This window comes from Poecilia latipinna, unplaced genomic scaffold (assembly GCF_001443285.1).
Source record: "Poecilia latipinna isolate Pla-1442-1.1 unplaced genomic scaffold, P_latipinna-1.0 Scaffold1042, whole genome shotgun sequence".
Lineage (NCBI taxonomy): Eukaryota > Metazoa > Chordata > Actinopteri > Cyprinodontiformes > Poeciliidae > Poecilia > Poecilia latipinna.
Window position 1 is genome coordinate 54,394 of NW_015113658.1, and position 22,006 is coordinate 76,399.

Here is a 22,006-nt window from a genome sequence, read left to right on the forward strand (position 1 = left end):
TTTCTGAAATGAGTGACAAAAAACATGGACAGAAATGACATTTAAGTTTTTTTTATTTTTACGTTGGGAGACATTAATCAATCATGTATTAATCCTCAGATTCCCTGAAATCTAAATAAGCTGCTGGTGGCCACACCTGCAACCTCAACATTTACACTTGCAAGTGAAAATGGCTGCAAACTGATGAGCATTTATATAACCGTACATCTTTGAAAAGCAGGCATGGAGCCTCCTGCACAAACAACAAGAATGCAGCAAGTGGTTTCTGGATGGTAAGTCGTAAGTCATCAACAAAATACTTGTCTTTTCCAGCACCCATCAGTATGTGTAAGCTCATGCAGTGGTAGGACCTGCTGACCAAATGTTGTGGAACTCAGCGTGGGTTGGTAGGTAACAGGGTGAGTTCCACTGGGGTTGCTAGGTAATGGGAAGTGCTTTGCTGAGGTCGCTAGATGGCGGACAGTGCCTGCTAATTTTTTATATTAATTGTGGAAGGTTTTTGAAACGGTTCATTTTCCAGATGCCAATAAACATTACAAAACACAGCTGGGTAGTTTTTTAAGCACTTGGGATGTTTTTAGAAGCAGTAGAGATCCAAATGGGGAAAAAATGTGCAAAATGTGAATTTTGTAAAATTAAAAAAATATATACTCCAACTGTTGTTGAATTCCCTCACTAGCAACTCACCCTTAAGAAGATTCTCAGTAATACTGAACATGTATTTTCAAAGGTTTATTTTTAAACTCAGAATTGGGTTAAGATGGAGAAGGAAATGGGAAATGTGTGTATGTAGGTGTGTGTGAGTAAATCTTACAGTGTCAGGAGCGTCTTCAGTGTCAGGGGATGAGCAGAAATTCAGGTCATCTTGGCGGCTAACGTCCGGACTCTGAAGTGGCGACTCTCTTTTTCCAGATGCCTCTGGAACGGGAGTGCTGTGTGTCTAATGCACACACACATGTATCACCACACGTAAAAAACACAAGAGCTGAACCCAAGTGATTGTTTAGTCTGGTGCTGAATACTGGGAAATCCCCCAGAGATTGCTAAGTAGGACCATTTCTTCGCTATTTTTAGATGCAGTAATAAAAGGTTTTTTATGATAAAGGAGTTTGTGTAAGCAGTGTTTCGCTTCAGAGGGGCTTCAACTACAGCTTGTGACTAACATTAGTTCTCGGCCAGCAGAGGCACCTTTTAAAAAAGTCACGCTTTAAATCTGTAGCAGAGATTGAATCACCAATGTGCCTCTGAACTTTGTCCATAAAATACTTCAGTGCAGAGCAAGAAAGAGAATGTTAATATATACAAAAAGCATTTTTTTTACATTTTATTTAATCAAGAAATTACTTGATGAAAGACATTTTAAATATCAAACAATAAATAAAACTGAAATAAAAACCACACACAAACAAAACCATAAAAACAAAATTCTCCTTCAAAAATTACTACTCAGAATGAAAATTATTAAGCTCATTTTTATTTATCATGCCATTAATTGATTAATTGCTTATTGGGACAGGCTTATATTTACACACTAGAATATGTTACTGACTTATTTCCAGTTAAAAGCTGTACTTACAGCATTGCTGTTGGTCGGCGGCACTTCTTCACCGGTCTGTTCCTTCAGGAGAGTCCCATCATCTCGCTCGTCTTCATCACGAATCCTGGACCCTGATGTCCCTTCCTGAAACATCAACAAGTCTCAGGTGAAGCAACAACCTCCACTAATGTCAAATATGTGTTGTCATTTGTTGCCTGAAATTCACTCTCTCTCTCCAGAATTTATTTTATTTAATTTAGATACAGACAGTTGCTTTTTTTCAGTCTTTACAACTTTATAAGTTGTTCTAGTTCTGTTTCATTTCGTTCATGATAGGTCAACTATATTATTCAGTTGTAACTGTAGTTTAGTTGGGTGACAGCAACTTCACTGAGTAATAACAGTGCAGTAGGTTTGTAGCACAGTTGGATAGTAACTCTGGTACATTTACTCAGTTGTATTTACTTGAATAACTTTTTGGAAAATATGTATTTTAGCACAAATAAAATCACACATGACTAGGTTTGTTCAAGCAATAAGTCATTTAAAAACATGCCATGCCATCATCCTCCAGCGACTTTCTGTCGTTTTCTTTGTCTTTTCTGCCAGCAGTAACATCTAGTTGTTGATCACATGACTTGTGTGATGTGAAAAAAGTGTTTTCCTTGAGGTTTTATGACATACACTAATTTTGATGCAGCCAAACCTCATCCTAGTGCAAAAACTTTTTATCGAAAAATGTGTTTTTTTTTGTTGTTTTTTTTTTAAATTGCCATATTTCCATCAAGCAAATTAATTTTCATAATTCCAATTTGCACAGTTATACGGTGAACAGAAATGCAGCTACAGTCATACAGTTACCTAAAACAGATCTAATAAATAGCTCTTATTGTCACGTTTATCATTGTCACAATAGTGCAACCAAATATTGAGATAAAACTAAGTCCATATCAACCTGAGTACTGTCTCTGGGTACTCTGATCTGTGGTTTTACACCATCAGACAGAGTGCAGTTATTGTGGTTCTGGGGGCTCCCACTCAAAAAGCTGCTCCGCTCTGCGCCGGACAGTGCAGGTGAGTTGGGGGTTGAAAGAGGAAGAGGCATGCTGACTTCTTCATGTTCTTCCTGCTCCTGCGTCTCCTCCAGGGGCATTTGGGAAAGGCCTGGAGGCCTCCCTAGCACCGTCAGCGCTACATAGGAACCCGCTGAGAGACAGTGAGGAAAACATCTGATTAAACCTTTAACAGTTAAATGGCTAAAAGAAGTATATGTAACTTGCTGCACATTTAAAATGAACAGTGTCTATATCGTATCACATAAAGTGGTTTATATAGCTGCAAGGTGCTGAAGGTTTTCTACATGCTTAAATATATTTGAACTTCTCAGACGTAACTGAATATTTAGCATCATACTAAGAAATAACTGGATCTGTTTGTTTGATTGACTTATTTCTAAGAATAGTTTTTCTATGGAAGTGGATTAGGGCCACCAAAAAAAATAAAAAAAATAAAAATTCTAACTTTGAGTTGGGGTTTTTGTTCTGGAATTCTGACTTTAATCTCAGAATTCCAATTCTGTGTCAGTATATGTCAAAATCTAAATAAATAACTAAATATTCTCAGGAATATGTCAATTATTTTGTTGGTGAAAGCCTGTCTCAAATTGATTTGGTAGACTTGAGTATTAAGACTCAAATAGTGCATAAACCAGTTAAAAGTCAGAATTCTTTATTTTTTCAGTGGCCCTAATCCTCTTCTGTATTTTTCTTGAAGGGTCATCATAGAAGGGAAATAACAGGATAAATAATAAACAATAGAATCAAGTTTACATAACATAACACAAGCCAGTTATCACATCATAAATGTTTCTTTGACCACATTTCTAGCAAGTTTATAATTTACTTGCAAAAACATTCACTAATAGGAGATGCATACTTACATTTTATTAACTTCACAACCTCTTTGTGGTTTGAACGAGTAACTAAAGTCCCGTTAACCTGTTGAAAAAGGAAAAACTAAGAATTAATTTCTAAAAGTGCTGACTCTGATGTGCATGCAGATGCATTATTGATGCAATTACACATAAATCAAATAAAGACACGCTATAGATTTTAGCATTAAGCATATCAATGGAATAAAAAAGCCTAGACAATGAGGCTGTTTTGTTCCTCCATTCTTGTCCAAAGTGACATCATTTGAGGTGGAAATCAATTATTTATGCAACCTGTTGAATAAAATAACCTGCCTCAAAGTTAATCAAAGTCTCTGACTTTGATTAGCAAAAACAATTGAATCAAATGAGGCAACATTTAGATTTTAACAAAAAAGTGTTTTGAAGAACAGAGCTCAGGTAGGTTCATAAAAAGTTTAATTTAAAGAAAGAAAGAAAAAAATGCTCATTTCTAACTTACTTTCAGCATTTTAAACAAGTTGTTACTGGGCTAAAATATCAAGAAAAAAATAAATAAATAAAATCCATGAAACTAAAAGTAATGATTGTATTATGTTTGGACACTAACATATAAACAGAGTTTACTTAAAATTGGTGAATTCATTAAAAGGTAAAAGCACAAAATGGTGGAAAAGTGAAAACAGTCCTTTGTTAGGCTAACAACATTAATACAAGCTAGTGCTAATTTATTTGGTTTCTAACTGTATTTCAGTATTTTAGATAAGCTGCAAACAAATTAAATAGAAATTAAACAAAACAACATTAATGACTATCTGAAATGCCTAATTTGATTGAAGCCTATTTTGACACATACAATGTAAATAGTTTACTTGGGTTTTCTAAAATCATCTATCCATGATGGCTGGGGAGGAAAAGCCCTTTTTAGAACTTTGAGAAGGAAAATGGCTTAAAGTGACGCATGACGCCCACCTTAATGATCCGGTCTCCTGTTTGGACACCGGCTCTCATTGCAGCTCCGTCTGCATCAGAAAAACAAGCAAAGTGAGAGACGCTGCTTTTATAAATGTGCTGTAATAATGTTTGTCTACATCTCTTCCAGCCTTACCTTCCTTCACCAGCTGCACAAATACAGGGTTGTCTCCACTAACTGTCAGACCAAAGCCATTTTTATCTCTTTGGATAATCACACAGCGCTGGACCAGACCTGCCATTTTTACGACAAATGAATAAAAAAAATTGGAACAAATGCTACAAAAGCCTCTAAAATTAAATTATAAATTAAAAAAAATCCATCCTGGATGTAACTGAGATCCCTGGTTTTTTGTCCCTGTGGTCTGATGGTGTTACCGATTGGAAAAAAAGAAAAAAAAGAAGAAAAAAAACTCTGCAGGAAATGACAAATCAACAGCCTGAAACAAACAGAGCTTCAGAAAGAGCAGCAACAAGAGCCACCGAGGATCAATCCGATCATAAACTGGAAGATGTTAAAACATCATTAGCAGGTGAGTTTTACACTGACATGCACTGAAGAAAGAAGTTTGCTCAAAAATCAACACCTTCAAGGTAGACTTAAACTTTCAGCTGCCTATGTGGATAAGCTAAATATCCTATTCTAATTTCTCTAAAAAGAAAAGAAACTTGTTATTTTACATTCAAACCTGAACCGTCAAAGACAATATAAAAAAAGATTGCAAAGTCGCCTTTTATTACCTGCATAAAAGGCCAACTTCTTGTTAGGACTAGAGAAACTTATCCAAGTATTTATCTTTAGTCAAATTGATTACTGCAATCTCGCCCGGAACGTTAGCTGGAGATAGGCACCAGCACCACTCCCGACCCCACTAAGGGACAAGGGTGTAAAGAAAATGGATGGATGGATGGATGGATGGATGGATGGATGGATGGATGGATGGATGGATGGATGGATGGATGGATGGATGGATGGATGATTACTGCAACAGTGGCTTCACAGATCTGCCTAGAAGACCTTCAGTTGATCCAGAAAGATGCAAAAACCATTTGAATTTTGGGACCTATGATCTCTTTCCCATTTAGTTTTCAAAAATAATATTTTTTTTCATCTGTGAGAACTTCTGAGCTGACCATTTTGGCCCATGTGACAGAACGTTTGGACACCCCTGCTCTAAACATTTACAAGTCTGCTGATAAAAAGCAAATGTCTAAACTTCCTTAAATCTACAATATAATGATTAAGAAAATATTATTTAGACAAACTAGAGCAACTGAAGGATTTCAGTTATACAGACTCCTGTGAGAGCTGAGTGGATAATTGGCTGTCTTCTGGACTCCATGAGAAGCCTCAAGACTTCAGGGTGAACAAAAGGGCAGGAAGGATTAATGTCAACCCCGTAACCCAGGCAACCACCCTAACAATGGGGCCAACACTTACAGCGTCTCTGCACATCTGCACAACAGCCTCACAGTCAAATACTGACAGATTATTCATTTCATTATTCAAACTAAAGAGACGGTGGGAAGAGTGCAAAGAGCCAATTCTTTAAAGTGAGCCGTTAAGGTAGAGTACAGAGATATATTTGTGTCTCACCTGTTGGGTCAAACTCGTGTTTAAGAGGATTTCCCATTCTTTGTGTTTTTGTCTGTGAGAATGCTCTGGGTCCTGTGAAGAAAAGAAGACAGATGAGAGAGAGAGAAAAAAAAATCAATGACAGAAACGATGTTCTAATTTTTTTCCCATATTAAGGCTGTTTTCACACCTGATAGTCCAGTGGACTCGGTTTGATTGGGGACCAGAATCACAACATTCATTACATTTTCAGCTGTTGTGGTTCACTTTTACACTGCACTGCACTGGGTTTGGTTTGTTGATTTGATTATGCTGTTAAAAATCTGTTTCCAAGTGTTTCCAAGAAATTAGAACCTTATTGCACTTCATCCACCCTACATTGAAAGTGAGTTCAACCTTTCTATCTTTTAAATGATGTAATTAGGGACACATTAAACAGTATTACAGTAACAATTTAAATGCATGCTATATCTTGAAATGAAGTTCCCATAAAACACTAGTTTTATCATCTGTATAGGTACTGCAGAAAACAACACAATATTTACACATTTTTAAAGTTTTGAATAATTCTTAGCAGAACAGATTTACAAAGATTTTTCTGTGTCATGAATATATTTTCTAAAACAGCTTTAGCTTAATTAGTACTCTGTGTTTTGTTCTTTCAACAAATGGTCTGCTTTAGAGTCTGTATACTCATTTAACAATTCATAGATTATTACATTAATTGACAATTATTTTAACAATTGGTTTGTCACAATTACACAGATTAATCATTTCAGTCCTACAAAATAGCATACTATGATTTCCTGTTTGAATTACTTGATAAAACCTTAATTACACTAACAAGGACCAAAACCATCTCCATGCTTGTCTAATTTGTTGTTTAACTGACTTAACCTTTGTGAGAATTTAAAGGTGGAGGTTCATTTATTATTAGCAGAGGCTCCTTCTCTCCTCATTCCCCTTTGCTGCTGCTGTGTCTCGTTCCAAAAGGAGGGGGGGGATTTTGTTTGTCCAGCAGCTCCTCCCTGGACAATGGGGGCCCTGGACTTTAAACAATGGCTCCCACGTCAGAGCCTGCTTACTATACGGAGACTTTGTGGGACAGATTCCCGGAAACAGCGACCAGGGTTTTTGGCACGGCTTCAGCTTCCTGAACATGGGAGAAGGCTGCGAAATAAAACGGAGGGGAAGGAGGTGTTTGTGAGGGAAGGCCAAGGGCTATGCTGTGGAAATTTTAACAAAGCTTGCAGAGTGAAGGATCCTGTCTGAATGCAGGAAAGTGGAGGGAATGAACAAAATGTTGAAACAACAGATTCAGGGAATTAGAACGATTTTCCTTTGTGTTTAGACTAAACATTAAGCAAATGTTTAGTCTGGATTTTAGCCTTGCAATCATAGGCCGAACCAAGCTCATGTTGGTTCGGAGAATAAAAAGGTGGTGACCTTAAAACTCAAGAGAGGCTCCTTGCTATGGCTGGAGAAGATCAGAAGCTGATAAGAGATGCAGATAAAAGGACAGACGGCATCCTGCTCAGTGGCGGCTATAGTGGAGCAGCGTCCAAGACACGAAGGAAGCTTCCAGATTCATCCATTCATCTATTACAGGGTCCGCAACCTGCAGGTCCGGAGCCGTAAGAGGTTTTTGATAACTTTGGTAAAAACATAACAAAGAACCAATTTTAGGGGGCATTCCACTTTTTATCACTTCCGATACCGATATCTGAGGTTTACCGGATACCAATCCAATACAGATAAACAGTACTGAATTGATTTAAAACATTTCTGTTTTTAAACACGGACGTAAATGTACTGAATTACAAATGTATAACTCTGCACCAGTACACCACAGTTAAATAGATCAACAGCTTTACAAGCTTGATCAAACATGTCAGAACAACATAACTTGTTCAGCCACTGCAAAATAAATAAGAAACTGACACTGACAAAGACAATAGCTCGACTAGCTTGGTCAAAATTGCAAAAATAAACTGCAACAAACCTTTTAGCAAGTGGTTCAAAAAGTGTAATTGGAAATTCTAAATATAATGTAAAATAAATAATGAAGCATGATGTCACTAAGAGCACAAAGACAGGATAGATCTGCCCTCCTGGATCAACACATAGCCACCGATACCCAATCTAGAAGTTTTTCAATATCAGGACCGATACAGATATTAATATCAGATCACTGCACTATATTAGTGATCTAATAACAAATGCCGGTTTTAGCAGTTTTTCAGATATTTTTTATTTTTTTGAATAATTGCACTAAACATCCAAAACAACCAGTCATGTTTTTTAGGTCTTTTTTTGTTGTTATTTGGTCGGAAACTATGGACTTTTTCAGAATCAGCTTTATAGGCCAAAACTGTGTACCTAAACAAGAATTTCGACTTTAATTTCAAGCGCTCACAGCGTACAGACATTAGGCATAAATACCAGACGTGTAATGTGGTTGTTCATCTGTTGGGAATAATGTCAAAGGATATTAATGAAACACAGGGCCCTAATGTCTTACCCTTGCATGTAGAAGAACAAATAAACTCAGAAATGTTCAACTACTCCCTAAGAAATACAAAAACAAACAAAAACGCAAACTTGCAGACAAACAGAATAAAAAATAAAAAAAACTTCATTTAAATTTAACTTAAGTTTACTGTAAAAATTAACATTCATGTGAATTCTGCCCCGTTTACTTAATGAATGTTCTTAGATTTAGCTTGTTGGACTTCCAGCTCTCGAGCCGTCCTTCCCTGTTATCATCCCAGAGGAATGGTTTGGTATTTTTGGCATCCAAGGCAGAAAACAAGCAAAGAGAATCAAGACCAGCAGATACAGCTGCAGACTGGCACCAGGAATATAACTTCAAGTTCGTAATTATCCAAGTTCCAGACTGAATGAAGGATTTATCCTTGAATCTTTAGGACATTTTTCTCAAACGTAATAACCATCAAAATGTCCAGATTTGTTCCAACTGAGTTAATCACATAATATCACCGTGATTTTATGAAATGTATTGGTTGCCATTTAATGTTGGAAAGTTACAACCAGGAAGCTTCAAACTGGTTTGATAAAATCATAATTGACCGCTTTAAAGTTAAAAATAATTAACATTTTTTTCTTCAGGCAGAAGTACAAGGCAAAAGTATTCATACCCCCTATACCTTTAATCATTTTTGTTTCTTTACAACCACAAGCTGCAGCATATGGGGATTAATGCAAAAGATCAACACAAAAGAGCTAATAATGATAAGGATGTTTATTTTTCACAAACTCTGAAGACCCTAAATGAAATCTGTTGCAACTAGTTGCCTTCAGCAGCCGGCTAACTACCATGTAGCAGTAATCTGCCTTGATGTGATTTTTGATTTCATCCTGAACGCAGTTCTCACCATGAAACACAGTGGTGGTAACGTCATGCTATGGGGATGTTTTCCTACAGACCACATACTTAAAAAAACATAACATTTTAATTAAAATATTACATCTGACCAATAAAAAAAAAACATTAATACAGAAATAAAGCCTCAATAATGTATGTTTCAAACCTGCTTAAAGTTTGTCAGTTTCCAAAAGGTTCTTTTAATCTGTCAAATGAGTTTCATTGGAACGGATATTTTTAATTTAATAATTTAAATGGAATGTGACTGAAGGCACTTTGCATCATTTGATGGTTGAAAAGCCTGAATAACAGCTTAAAAACAATAAATATATTTGTTGTTGAGCTCATATGTTTATTTATTCAATAATTTAGCTGCAAAACGGGTTTTTTAATTGAACATTTTGCCTATTTTATCAAGGATCCACTTACAAAAAAAAGGTTTTTAATCTCAATTGGCTTTTTATGCTAGTAAAATAAAGGTTAAATAAAAATATATACATGGTTTTCAATAGAAATGTAATTCATTGTTTACAGACCATGCAATTAACTTGATTAAACATTTTAATTGAGCCCCATCTCAAGTCGTAATATGACAAACTTACTTGGATTATTTCTGTTTATTCTGAAGCAATTTCTTCACGTTCAACACTGGTTGGTTTTTCTGTTTGCCAGCTTTCTCTCGTTTATTTTTCTCCTTCCAGTGACCTTCAATCTTCACAGATTGTAATTTCAGTCATGACATTTAACAACAAAGGCTTCTAAATTAAGTAGGAACTGTTGTTTTATTGTGTTTTTGTTGCAAACTGCAGCTGCCTGGTTTGATTGTTGTCTAATTATGGATTGTCCACTCAGGTTTCAGTTATACTAGCGACATAATACGCAGCAGAAGCAGTCATGCAGGTTTTTAAATGCCATAGAATAAATACTCAGCTGCATTGTGTCACAAAAAGCAACAGTCATCTCACCAAAAGTTATTTAAAAACATATAAGTTAATGGAATCATGTCACTGTAGTCAAATGTGCTCATTTCCTTTGTTTGGACTTCTTGTGCAGTTTTAGTCGTTCTAATGCATCACAATACGGTGCCATCTAACCTTCCCATATTTTCCACAAGTGAATTTTTCATATGAAAATGTGATTTGGATGCGAAGGACCATGTGTTTCTTTAATTTATTTTTTATGTTGTTTTTAACACATATTTAGAGTTTAAGACTTTACAGTCAATAGATTAAAAAATGTAATCAGTTTAATCAAATCAAACTCTATAAGCTTGAAATATGAATATGTACGCAGTTGTGGTTCATGCAGCAATGCCGCCTCTTTTTGCTGCCCTCCAACCACTTAAAATTGAGCATTATCTGGGTTTAATTACAGCAGAAATGTTGTCTCTCAGTACTCAACAGCAACTAAGAGAAAATTACACCTCTACAAATGCATACAAGTAGTAGCAAATTTGTTCAGGGGACAACTGACAGGTAAGCTATATTTTGTTTTCTGGTTTTTGGGTGCTCCACCTTTGTCTGATGCCAAGCTGGGCAACTGCCCATAACACCCATGTCGAAAACTCAGACTGTATCCATATTTTCAGAAAATGTTTTATCTCAAACCAAACGTGTGTAAAGATTCTCAGTTTTCCAGGTTTTTATATTCAGAAAAGTTTAAAGAAAGTAATTTTGCTCACTGAGAAATGTTCCTCTCCATTCATTTTCTATGGAACTTGTATAGCAAGGCAACAGTAATGTGGCCGACACTGCTATTATGACATGAGTGCTGGATGTGAAGGAGAGTGCTTCAAGCAAGAAATCTTATTTGAGAATCTTATTTTGAAGAATAAAAGGAAGAGTATCTCTGTTGGTGCAAAGTTGTTACAGCAGAATCAGCTGAAGCTGTCTCCAACACTTACAAATAACTGTGTCACCATTTTGGGAACATTGGCTGAAACCAACACATTGGTGCATTTGCCACTGCACTGTACTTGTTCCATTTTCTGATGATAAATATTCAAAGTGGATAAAGTTGTTTCACTTTATTTCCATTCTTGAGTCAAACTCAGGGCTTTCCCTAAAGACCGTGACGGTCCAAATTATTAACAGCTGGTTATAAATTAACAATGAGGTTGATTATTAGAGCTTCCCAAAATGAATGTTGACATGTTAACTCTACCATCTGACATGATGCGGCTACCACTATGAGCATCTAAATTCAATATAAGCTTGTGAACTCAGCTATAACCTCATAGAGAAGCTGTAAATCCTAGATGATCATGCTCAATGCATGAAGAGTTGTTGTTTGATCATTTCAAAGGTAAAAAGAAAAAGAAAACAGAAGTTGCACTGTGTTCACTCTGAGTTATTCAGGAAGGGAGCAGATCTGATGACCCTTATGGACATTTTTCAGCTGTGATGTCACCACTTCCTGTCATGAGGAGGGGGGTGCTTTAAAAAACAAAGATCCTCTGAGCATGTCTGACTGCCTTTGAATGAAAAATAGGATTATAGATTCAATCTGACTCCGTCTCTCTCCCTCCTCACTGACGTCTTGCTGCAGGAACACATAACACATCAGGGAGGATTGATGCGTTTTATTTATTTCACTTCATGCAGTAATTTCATTACAGCTTCCCAGAGTATCCCAGGAAGAGTGGTGTCCCAGCAGGTTCAGCTCAGAGACACAAGGTGTTGACTCAGACATTAAAGGACTCAAACATTCACTGACTAGAGGAGAACAGTGGACCCACTTTCTATTTACAAAATATTCACCTTTTTCTGAACAGCAAATCTAAAATATCTGAAAGAAAATGCAACTTCTGAATCTGTAATACTTAAGCGCAATACTACTTGGCCCACTATTGGCTGACGTTTGCAAAGCAGCCAATCCAGGAGCATCATTCTTTTCACTTGGCTCTGATTGGCATAGCTTTACTCTTATGTGTAGTCTACATGTTCATTGGCTGCTTTACCTAAAGGATATCTGGAAACGATATCCTAATTGCTTGATTGACTTTAATAAATCAGGTTTGCATGAGGCATCAAAGTTGTTACATTAATAATGCATGAGTCTCAAATTTTAGACTATTTGTATGACTATTTGAGTGTGTGCGTGCTACTTTATAATCTAGAATTGCGAAGATGTTACAATGATGTTACAATGAAGCACTCAGCACCCAGGTAGCCTCAACTCCCAAAACCAGACCAAAGAAAACAACAAAAAGTTTACATTTGACCAAAATGCCTTCTCTCACATGTTTCCTGGATCTTCTACACTGAATGAGTCACACTAAAAACAAGACTTCTTTAAACAACGGATTTATTTCTACCACATTAAATGTCAAATTAGTGAAGTGCATGACTAAGGGAATTTATATTTGGTAATTGCTTCAGATTTGTCATTTAAGTCACACATAAAAAGGATCTGTAATCAGATTAAATGTAACATCAGTAACTTCAGACATATTCATCATCAGATGTCTGCAAACAAATAATTTTCAAAATTATCTGTTTGCGCACTCCACTTTTGCGTTGAAAAGCAGATGTGGAGCCCCCTACACATCCAACAAGAATGCAGCAAGTGGTTTTTAAATGGTAAATCACAAAAAAAAACACTTGTCTTTTCAGGCAGTCATTGTATAGCACATACAGAGGTAAAACAGCTGACCAAACATGCTGGAGCGCAGCTTGGGTTGCTAGGGAACGGTCTGAGCTTCACTGGGGTTCCTAGGCAGCTGCTGATTTGTGATGTTGCATTCCAGAGGTTTTTGAAATTCAAACATCAACTTATAGCCAGAACCCAACTGGGTTTTTTTTTTTTTTTTTTTTAGTTTTTGGGCTGTTTTTAGAAGCAGTGTGACCCAAATAGAAATACTAAAACGGGCAAAATGTGAAGACCTGACTGGGGTGAAAGTTCAAAATTCAGCAGGAAAATCACGCTAAACATGCAGCCAGATATGCATTAAGATTTAAAAATCACACGCTGAGGAAGAAATAAATTCTGGAAGAGCATTTTAAGAGTAAAAAATGTCTAGAGAGCAAGTCGTGTCAAGACTATCTTGACTATCTGAAGTATATGGAAAGGAAAATACAGAAGATAGAACATCAAAGATAGGTAGAACAAAAACAAAAGACATGCAGAGACATGGCAGCTTGTTTCATGTGAAAATAATCAACCCATCTTGTTGAGTTTCCCTGAAAATACATTACAAAAAAAAATGTACAATTCTTCCAAATACGACGCGTACAAGTGGCGCAACAAATATCTCAAAAGGCCAACTCAGACTCAATTCTCCTCATGTAGAGGCTCTTGAACAAGTTCCAAACTGTGACCTAATCACCCCTGGAGTTCAGCTGTAAATGTAACTAAGTAACAGCAGCAAATCTCTGCAACATGAGCTTGTGCAATACTTTAAACGTACTTTGGCAAAATGAAAAAATCATGCAGGTATTTTTATAGATTCAGAAACACAAAAATGACTTTCTAAATGCAGAGAAGAAAAGCTGATCCTTTGAAGACAAAAGTCCAAACAAGTCAACAGATACAGACTTCTGTTATTTATCTAAAATCCAATAATGCTTCCTTAAAGGCAACAAAGACAAAACAGTTTCACATCAGAGTGGTCTGACGTTGGAAGTTGTGGATACACGAGGCTACCAACAATCATTTTCCACCATGTTGTAAAGAGTCCGATATCTGTTTCCAGACGTCACAGAGTTCTGGAATGGTTGCCACACAATTCTTTATTGTTCCCTTTGTTTGTCGGTAACCTTCACAATGTGTCCAGCTGCCCTGACACAGTCACTGGTTCCAACACTGAACCCCTGTGACATCTGTTAGGCCAACATGCTCAACAACATCCCAAACTCAAGCAAACCTAAAACAGGACCCCATCAAACGCCAACGTGTCCAGGTCAGTGTGTGTGAGGTTTCTCTGCTGCTGTTATTAAAACTCCAGTCGTCTTGGTTCAGTTGGGGAAGTTATAACATTGGTTACATTTCCAGCTGGTGCGGTTCACTTTCATGCTGCACTGTGTCAAACAAACCAAACCCTTTGAAAAACATGTTCCCCCACTCTCCTGTGGTGGCGATCATGCAACAAGAACCACTAAAGGGAACCACACAAAAGCCTCTGAAGAAGACACCGAAAGAATCTTCCTTCATCACAAAATATAAACAAAAATGAAGTGGTGTCAAATTTTATTAGTTCTTAGATTTCTCTTATGTATTTTGGTTAAAATAAAAAACATAAAACATTTCTCTCGCTAGTGGTAGACACGTGGGTGTTTTGGTTATATTTACCCAGAATGCCCTGCGCACGACTTTGATTCCTGCTTTTGGAGTGGTCTCTGGTTCGCTTGGTGTCCACATGTGCATTCAAACTGCACCACAGTTCACTTCAACCGAACTGAACTGTTCGGTTTGTAGGCAGACCAGAATTTGCTTTTTTGGTTTCATTATGCATTCACACCTCCCCCAACAAACTAGACTTTCTAGGTAAATGAACTAAAGTTCAATTAAAGTTGACCAAACAGAACTGATGTGAATGCACCTCAGGGCATTTTCACACCTGAGGCATTTAGTCTGTTTAAAATTGAGCTTCGGTACATTTCTCCACTTGGTGTGGGATCACAGCTACCACACTAGGGTGCAGTGCAACAGAACCATAGCAAGACCATTTCATAGAGGTGGTCTTTGTATGGTTCCTAATAAACTCTAGAGCAGTTTGTTTATGGTGTGAACGTGATATGACCTTAATCTAAAACAGCTATCAGGTATTTGCTGCAAGATGCCTTCTGATGTCCAGATAACTATTTGATTGTCAGATGTGGAAGAATAAACAAACAACTAAAACAACGGCGCTGTATCTTTTTCTTACAGAGTAAAGCCTGATGCAGCTTTCAAGATGTCTTCTCAAAATCATTCGGTTTACTTCGCTGATAAACATGAAATAAAAAAACAAAACTGGGTCAGGACACAGCATCTGCTTCCTGAGTTTACATTTTGTTCTCCAGACACGGACACATCTGACCATTAAACAGACCGAACCTTCTCATGTGGTTCGTTGTGACAGGTTCTGGTCGGCATGGCATTTTTTCCGTGGGAAAAAAAAACAATGAACCATCAGAAAAGTTACACTCCTAAACTGATTCAGACACTTTAAGTCGAGATATGAGATGAGACACGCCATTGAGTTCACCAAAAATTCGATGACATTTAAAAAAAATTTCAAAATTAAGAATTATAATTGTTTTGTTTTTGGGTTTTGTTATTGTTTACATCCAAAGAGTAAAACTTATACAGATCACAAACTATGTAGTAGACTGTGCAGTAGTAAACCAGCAGTGATTAATCATTGAGTTCTGTTTTGATTAGTCCACATATTTATGTTCTGATACTTGTCAAATTCTAAATTGTTTGTAATGCCAGAAAACTGGTCAACATTCTCACTTTGTGTTTTATAAAATAGAATACAGGCTGTAATTAAATTTTACTTTAAGGAACCAACGTTCTTCACTACACGTGCTTCGGGTTTTGAACTGGATGTTCAAATGCAGTCACACGCTAAAACCACAGAATAGCCCTTTATTAAAGCCAGAAAGTCGGCTCATAGCAGTAGTCTCCACTCCTTGTGAAACGTCCCAAAACTTCTTGGATGGATTTTGCTTGACAATCCTCTGAAGGCTGCTCATGCCACTTTTCCTACCACACTTTGTCCTTCCACTCAACTTTCTATGAAAATGCTCCAATTTTTTCACGATATTTGAACTGTCTGGGGATTTTCAATATTTGTAAGCTATCAATATTACATGAAGTAAAGGCTTGAAATATTTTTGCTCTATGTGTAAAGAACCTATGTAATAAACAAGTTTCACATTCAGAAATATGTAACAAAATGTTGAATATTTTCACAACATAATTTGTTTTTTAGCTGTACATGTATAACATAAAATCTCAATAAGATAAGTGAGAGTTTGCATTTGTAATATGACCAAGCATAAAAACGTGAATACTTTTATGAGCAGCACAAACCTGCCAGGGAAAATCAGTTTATTACTGGGTGCTTAATCGCTTTTGTTAGGTTGAATTGTTTTCTCCATTCAGCTTAAGGCCGACAACCTGGAAAGAATGAAGAGACCACAACAATCAGCCTCACCTTCCTGCTCCAACTCCTGGTAAAGTTGTCTGGATCAGTACTGTCTGTACACCCACAGATATAAATTAAAGTTAAATAGAGATTTCATTCTTCCACCATGTTGAATGAATGTGTCTTGAGCACATTTTCACTCTTTTTTTATGAGCACATAATGTCTACCAGGCAAAAATATAATAAAAGAGGGTGGAGAAGCTGAAAATGAAACCTCTAACTGTTTTTCTTAGAGCTGCGATCCTTAAACGTTCCACTGGCTTTTAAAAAGCAATAATTTAATTCTACATTAGAAGGGACACATAGACATTTGCCATATCCTAACAGAGGTAATTTATGATTGAATCATGCCATTTCTTAGACATATAGAAATGCACAAATATAATAAAATAAACTAACTTGTGATGCATATATTGATTTTATTATTTTTTTTTTATCTTTAATAAAAATTTGTTGGATTTTCCTTGGACTAAAAAAAAGGATCTGGTACCAAACCTTGACAGCCAAATAAATCTTTCCAGCTAAACCCAGGAAGAGAACAATTCTGCGCTGGTTCTGCTCCAGAGTCAGATCGGGACCAAACCATCCACAATCTTTATGTGGAAATTTGTGACGAAAATCAGAAGAGACCTATTGTTGTGAAGAGCAGCTGAGCGGACGACCGCCGAGCTTCTTCCTCCCGGCTGAATATAAGAAATCAAGTGACTTTCTTTGACTTTCCAGGGCCACCACAATAAAAATTGAAACTCCAATTTTTGGGGTCTTGTTGTTCTTCTAGGACAGAATTTGACTCATGGGTTCATAAGTCAATGTTGCTATGGTAAATTTGTAACTTTCCAGCAGACAACATTTGAGTTTGATACAGCAGATTTGACAGATGATCCACTTAACTCATTTAATTTAGAAGTGTTCAGCTCTGTCTGTGTGTCATGCTGCTTCTGTTAGGAAACATTTGATGAAAATCCACAGCCAACTGGGCTCTAATATTTCATATTGTGTAAAACCTACGCAGTATTTTCACAAACTTTGAAAACATTTTTAGAAATGTGGAAAAACAAACACACACCTGTTTCTTTAAGTAGGTTAGCTTTGCAAAGTTCTTAAGTTAGTCATTTGAATCATCTTTGTGCACATACAAGGAGTCTTTTTTTGCTCTCAGCAGACAAACGTTGAATCCATGTAAATATGGGTGCACCAATGAATATTTGTATGTTCAACAGTTCAAGTTTTAATGGTAGTGGTGCTGGAGTGGAGGTTGATTTGTTCTCATAAGACTTAAAGATGATAAACTATGGACAGCTTTTCCCTCGATAGGGGAATCCTCGATAGGTCGAGGATTCTCTCATAGGATGGATTTTTTAAAATGGCTTTTTAAAAAATGTATTATAAATAAACAGCAAGCTAGTAGCAAAATAGAAAAAAGAAATCCTGAAATGTGGAACACAATAGGGCTGCAACTAACAATCATTTTAGTAATCAATTATTTTAACAATTATTCTTTGGATAAAATTGGATCAAAAATACTGGCACCTTCTACATCTTAAGCCACTTTATATGATATTAGAAGTACATTTTAAAAAATACAAATAAACAATTTAATGCCTTTCTTAAATAAGAAAAAAAATCTTATTGCCTAAAATGCAGTATAGCTGTCCTTTAAAGAATTTGAACCAGGTGAAGCTAAAAACCTGCTACTTCAGGAGTTTTGGTAAGACATTTACATGCAAAGGTATTTTTGTCTTAAACGCAAAATGTATACACCGTACATTTTAATCTTCTTAATTTAGGACAATCTTTAAAAATTGAGGACATATCATTTTAAGGAGTTATAGCAACTCACAGAGTGATATTTCGAATAGAATAGAATAGAATAGAATAGAATAGAATAGAATAGAATAGAATATACTTTACTGTTCCCCAAGGGGAAATTGCTTATTTGTTGAGCGCTACTCCATCTTAGGTAATAAATACAAAGTGTGTAAAGTATTATATATATATATATATATATATATATATATATATATATATATATATATATATATATATATATATATATATATATACCTAAGAGTGATAATTTCAAAATGACTAGACATATGTAAACAAATAAACAAATAAATAACAAGCAGTCACATGCAATATATTAATCAATACATAACCTATAAATGAGCGCAGAAAATTTTTTAATCAAATAGCACAGACGTGGGCATTGGAAAGCCTGATGGCAACAGGCAGAAATGACTTTCTGTGGCTCTCTGTGGTTATCAGTTCTATCTGATCCCGACTTAAAATGGAGAAAAGTGGACAAACTTATCCTCACTCTTATAATTCACACAACAAGACTAAATTGTTTAGTTATACAAAAGGCTGATGACGTGATAGGGGTTATTGATCCCTCAAATGATATTTAGATCTTCAGTGAATGTTATGAACATCTAAGAAAAAGAATAACAATCAAAAGTTCCTCTCCTGTTCGCTCTTTTCAGCCCAGATCTAATGTTGTTAAACTGAGTGCATTTTAATTTGTGTGTTAACATAAAACCCAAAGCACTGCTCATTCCAGTAGGGTTCTTGTGGTAATTAAATATATTGATATGCATTTAAAATCAGATATTAGCATATTTTATAATTACTATTTTATAATTATTTTATTCACTGTCTCACTAAATCAGACAATAATCTTCCAGTTCTGGGTCAGTTAGAATTACCAAAATTATTTCCATCCAGAATAATGGAGGGGAATATTTTTTAGAGATTTGTACTTATTTCTTTCTAAGTTTGTGAAATAAATTTCCTAAATATTTGATAGAATTGAATGACTCGGCTCAAACGTTTAGTGTTGCTGGGATTCTGGCCCATTCCTCCTGACTTAATTGGTGCAACTGGGTCGGGTTTATGGGCTGCCATGCTCATACACAGCTCTGCTTAATCTCAAAATTGCCATAACATGTTTAACAAACAATCTTTGAGGAATGTTTTGCATTCTTAGCAGTTAGAATAAATACCAATTAATTTACTAAAATGCACTGAGATGCAGTTGAGGGGCGAGTCGAGTCATCTTGAATCTGTTGGTGCTCATGTATCTGAACCAGGTTATACTTATCTTTATTGAAACTGGTTAAAAAGAAAACCATAATTGGCACTTTAGAAGTTCCGTGTTTTATTATGGCAGAGAGATGTTAAGTTACTGAGGGCTTTCTGAGCAATAAAAAAGGAAACTTTGACACATGCAGCCTTATCAGGACAAACAGATTTTTCCCAAATATAAAAGGAGAAACTGTTCTATTGTAGATTTTTTACAGATTCTGACACTTTTAATTTAAAGATTTAATGCTTTTGGGAATTTATCATGAATTAATTTAGGATGTATGACCAGGGCTAGCCCAAGATTGTACCTGAATATTTTGATTCAACCCAGATTTGGTGAATCTGGGAGAGGTTTGTAGAGTTTAACTGGTTGAGATTAAAACCAATCAGGGTTACTACGAGTTGAGATGTATTTCAAAACAAACTAAAGTTCAAACGTAAAGACAATATTGCAGATTGTAACTCTGGCAAGACAACAATTACACAGTGAAGATTATTATGTGTACTTTTCCACAGTAAACTTATCAGTTTCTTAAAAACCTCAAATGTAAATGTTAAACAATTTAAAATCTTTTAAAATGTTAAATAAAATTGTATTCTTGTCATCTGTAAATAAATATTGAAATTTTAGTCTGTATTTAATCTGTGTTAACAGGATGTTGCAATTATTTTGGGGATTTTTTGGAATCAAGATCAACGATTTTGTGGCGGTACTTTGGAATTATTTGCAATATTTTTTCTTGTTAAACCCCTTCCAAAATCTGAAAAGAAAAAAAAGTATGTAATTATAGTGTGAATAAAAAAAAAGTAAAAAAAAATCAACTAGCCTTAGAATTCACAACATGCTATGTTAGTTACAGCACAGCAGAGAGAGAGAGAGGGGAAGAGGGATGAGCAACACCACATGGAGGATGTTTGACAGCGCTAAGACCCTCCTCCTGACTCTGATTGGTTGTTTCTAGTTTGGGAAAAGGCAAAAAAGCTTGATTTTTTCAGATTGTCTGACTTATACCATACTGTCATTGCATAGTGACACTTTCAACAAATATATAAAAAATATATATACATTCATAAGTTATGTACTGCAGCTTTAAACCCAAACGATTTTAACTATTTTTGCTGAGAATTTTCAATAACCTGAATTATGCAATAGCAAAAAAATAAAATAAAATAAATAAACTGCAAAGACCTCTTGATTTTCCATGAAATTCCACGAAAAACTGGAGGGACTGGCTTTAGTGAGTAGCTTAGTTTGCTTATGCCTTAGGTCGAGTCTGTGCATAATTACAAGAAATACCACAAAAGAAACGTTTTTCTTCATCCAATGGATCAAACAATTTTAGTGTGATTAAAAACAAGTAAAAACTTATAAAATATGAAGTTTTGTATGTTAAATGTAGATGGAAGCTTTTTGTCCTACCTGTCACTGAGTTCTGGCTGTGTGCCACTCATTGGGCTTCCCTTGTCAGCTTTCGCAGGCTTTCACCCAAATAACATTTTCATAACAGCTGCTTTATTTTGTCTCCATCTGCTCCGAGCACGTCTCAGTCAGCAGGCGGCTTCACCATGAAGGTCTGAATAATCCAGCTCCTTTCAGCCAGGAAGGTTGTTTTTTCCTCTAAAATCCATGGAAGTGAAAGTAGCGATGATGCTGCTGCTGAAGATCCAGAAGAACTGTAGGGATCTCTGGGGTGTTTCAGAAAGCTGCCGCTGCTTGCATCAGAAAAGACATCTGGAAAACTTTAAGAGCTCCGATGATCCTGTATTAGTTTCCCGTCCTCAGATAACCTTGGAGTTGTAAAGGAGAAAATCCTTCATTTTTCCGCAGGAAATACTTCCATGTTGACCCTCCTGTCTTTTCCTGGTGTCCCGGAGAAAATTACGTCAAACTTTGGCTTCTAAAAGCCCAAATGAACTTTCTGCTTTTATTTCCGCTGGTCTGCAGGCGTCTGGTTTCCGGACGGCTCCTTCAGCAGATGGATGGTCACTTTAAAGTTATTCTCAATATTCAAGCTGCTCTGGTTGTTGCTCCGATAAAGCATGATGCAAATGGAAAAAAGGAAACGCTTTGTGCCCCCTCCCCAAAACACTGAAAAGTGAAGAAACCCACCTTCCTTCCGACGCATTCAAGGCCTGCTCGTATTTTTCTAAATTCATAATTATCCTCCTCTGTTGAGCTTACTTTCGGTTATGGTGATTAAACCCATTGTCTTTGCGCATAAAAAAGTGATAGAAGCAGAACTAATAATTATGTAATAATAATAATAAACGGCAGATATTTAATCTTAAAACTACTTTTAGAGTAAATATGACAGATGATTTTTTTTATTATTATGTATTGTTATAAGGGATATTTAATGAATACACATCAATGTAAAAATATTAACATTTAAACACAGTAACAT

The 22,006-nt window shown here is 36.0% G+C and overlaps 1 protein-coding gene across 2 annotated transcripts in view; it reads right to left on the reverse strand.

The window, feature by feature from the left end:
* arhgef12b (Rho guanine nucleotide exchange factor (GEF) 12b) overlaps window positions 1-21,705 on the reverse strand; it is a 43,455-nt gene extending 21,750 nt beyond the window's left edge. Inside the window, exons 1-8 of one of the 2 annotated variants that reach the window (XM_015051369.1) lie at window positions 21,022-21,705; window positions 6,016-6,087; window positions 4,555-4,653; window positions 4,419-4,468; window positions 3,477-3,534; window positions 2,493-2,743; window positions 1,577-1,681; window positions 815-940 (exon numbers count right to left, since the gene is read on the reverse strand). In XM_015051369.1, coding sequence (XP_014906855.1) covers window positions 815-940; window positions 1,577-1,681; window positions 2,493-2,743; window positions 3,477-3,534; window positions 4,419-4,468; window positions 4,555-4,653; window positions 6,016-6,052 — 726 coding nt within the window. In that variant the 5' untranslated portion in view covers window positions 6,053-6,087; window positions 21,022-21,705. Of the gene's footprint in view, window positions 1-814; window positions 941-1,576; window positions 1,682-2,492; window positions 2,744-3,476; window positions 3,535-4,418; window positions 4,469-4,554; window positions 4,654-6,015; window positions 6,088-6,184; window positions 6,316-21,021 lie in introns of those variants that run through there. The other variant, XM_015051368.1, reaches the window with a different exon arrangement.
* Window positions 21,706-22,006: the final 301 nt, after the last annotated feature.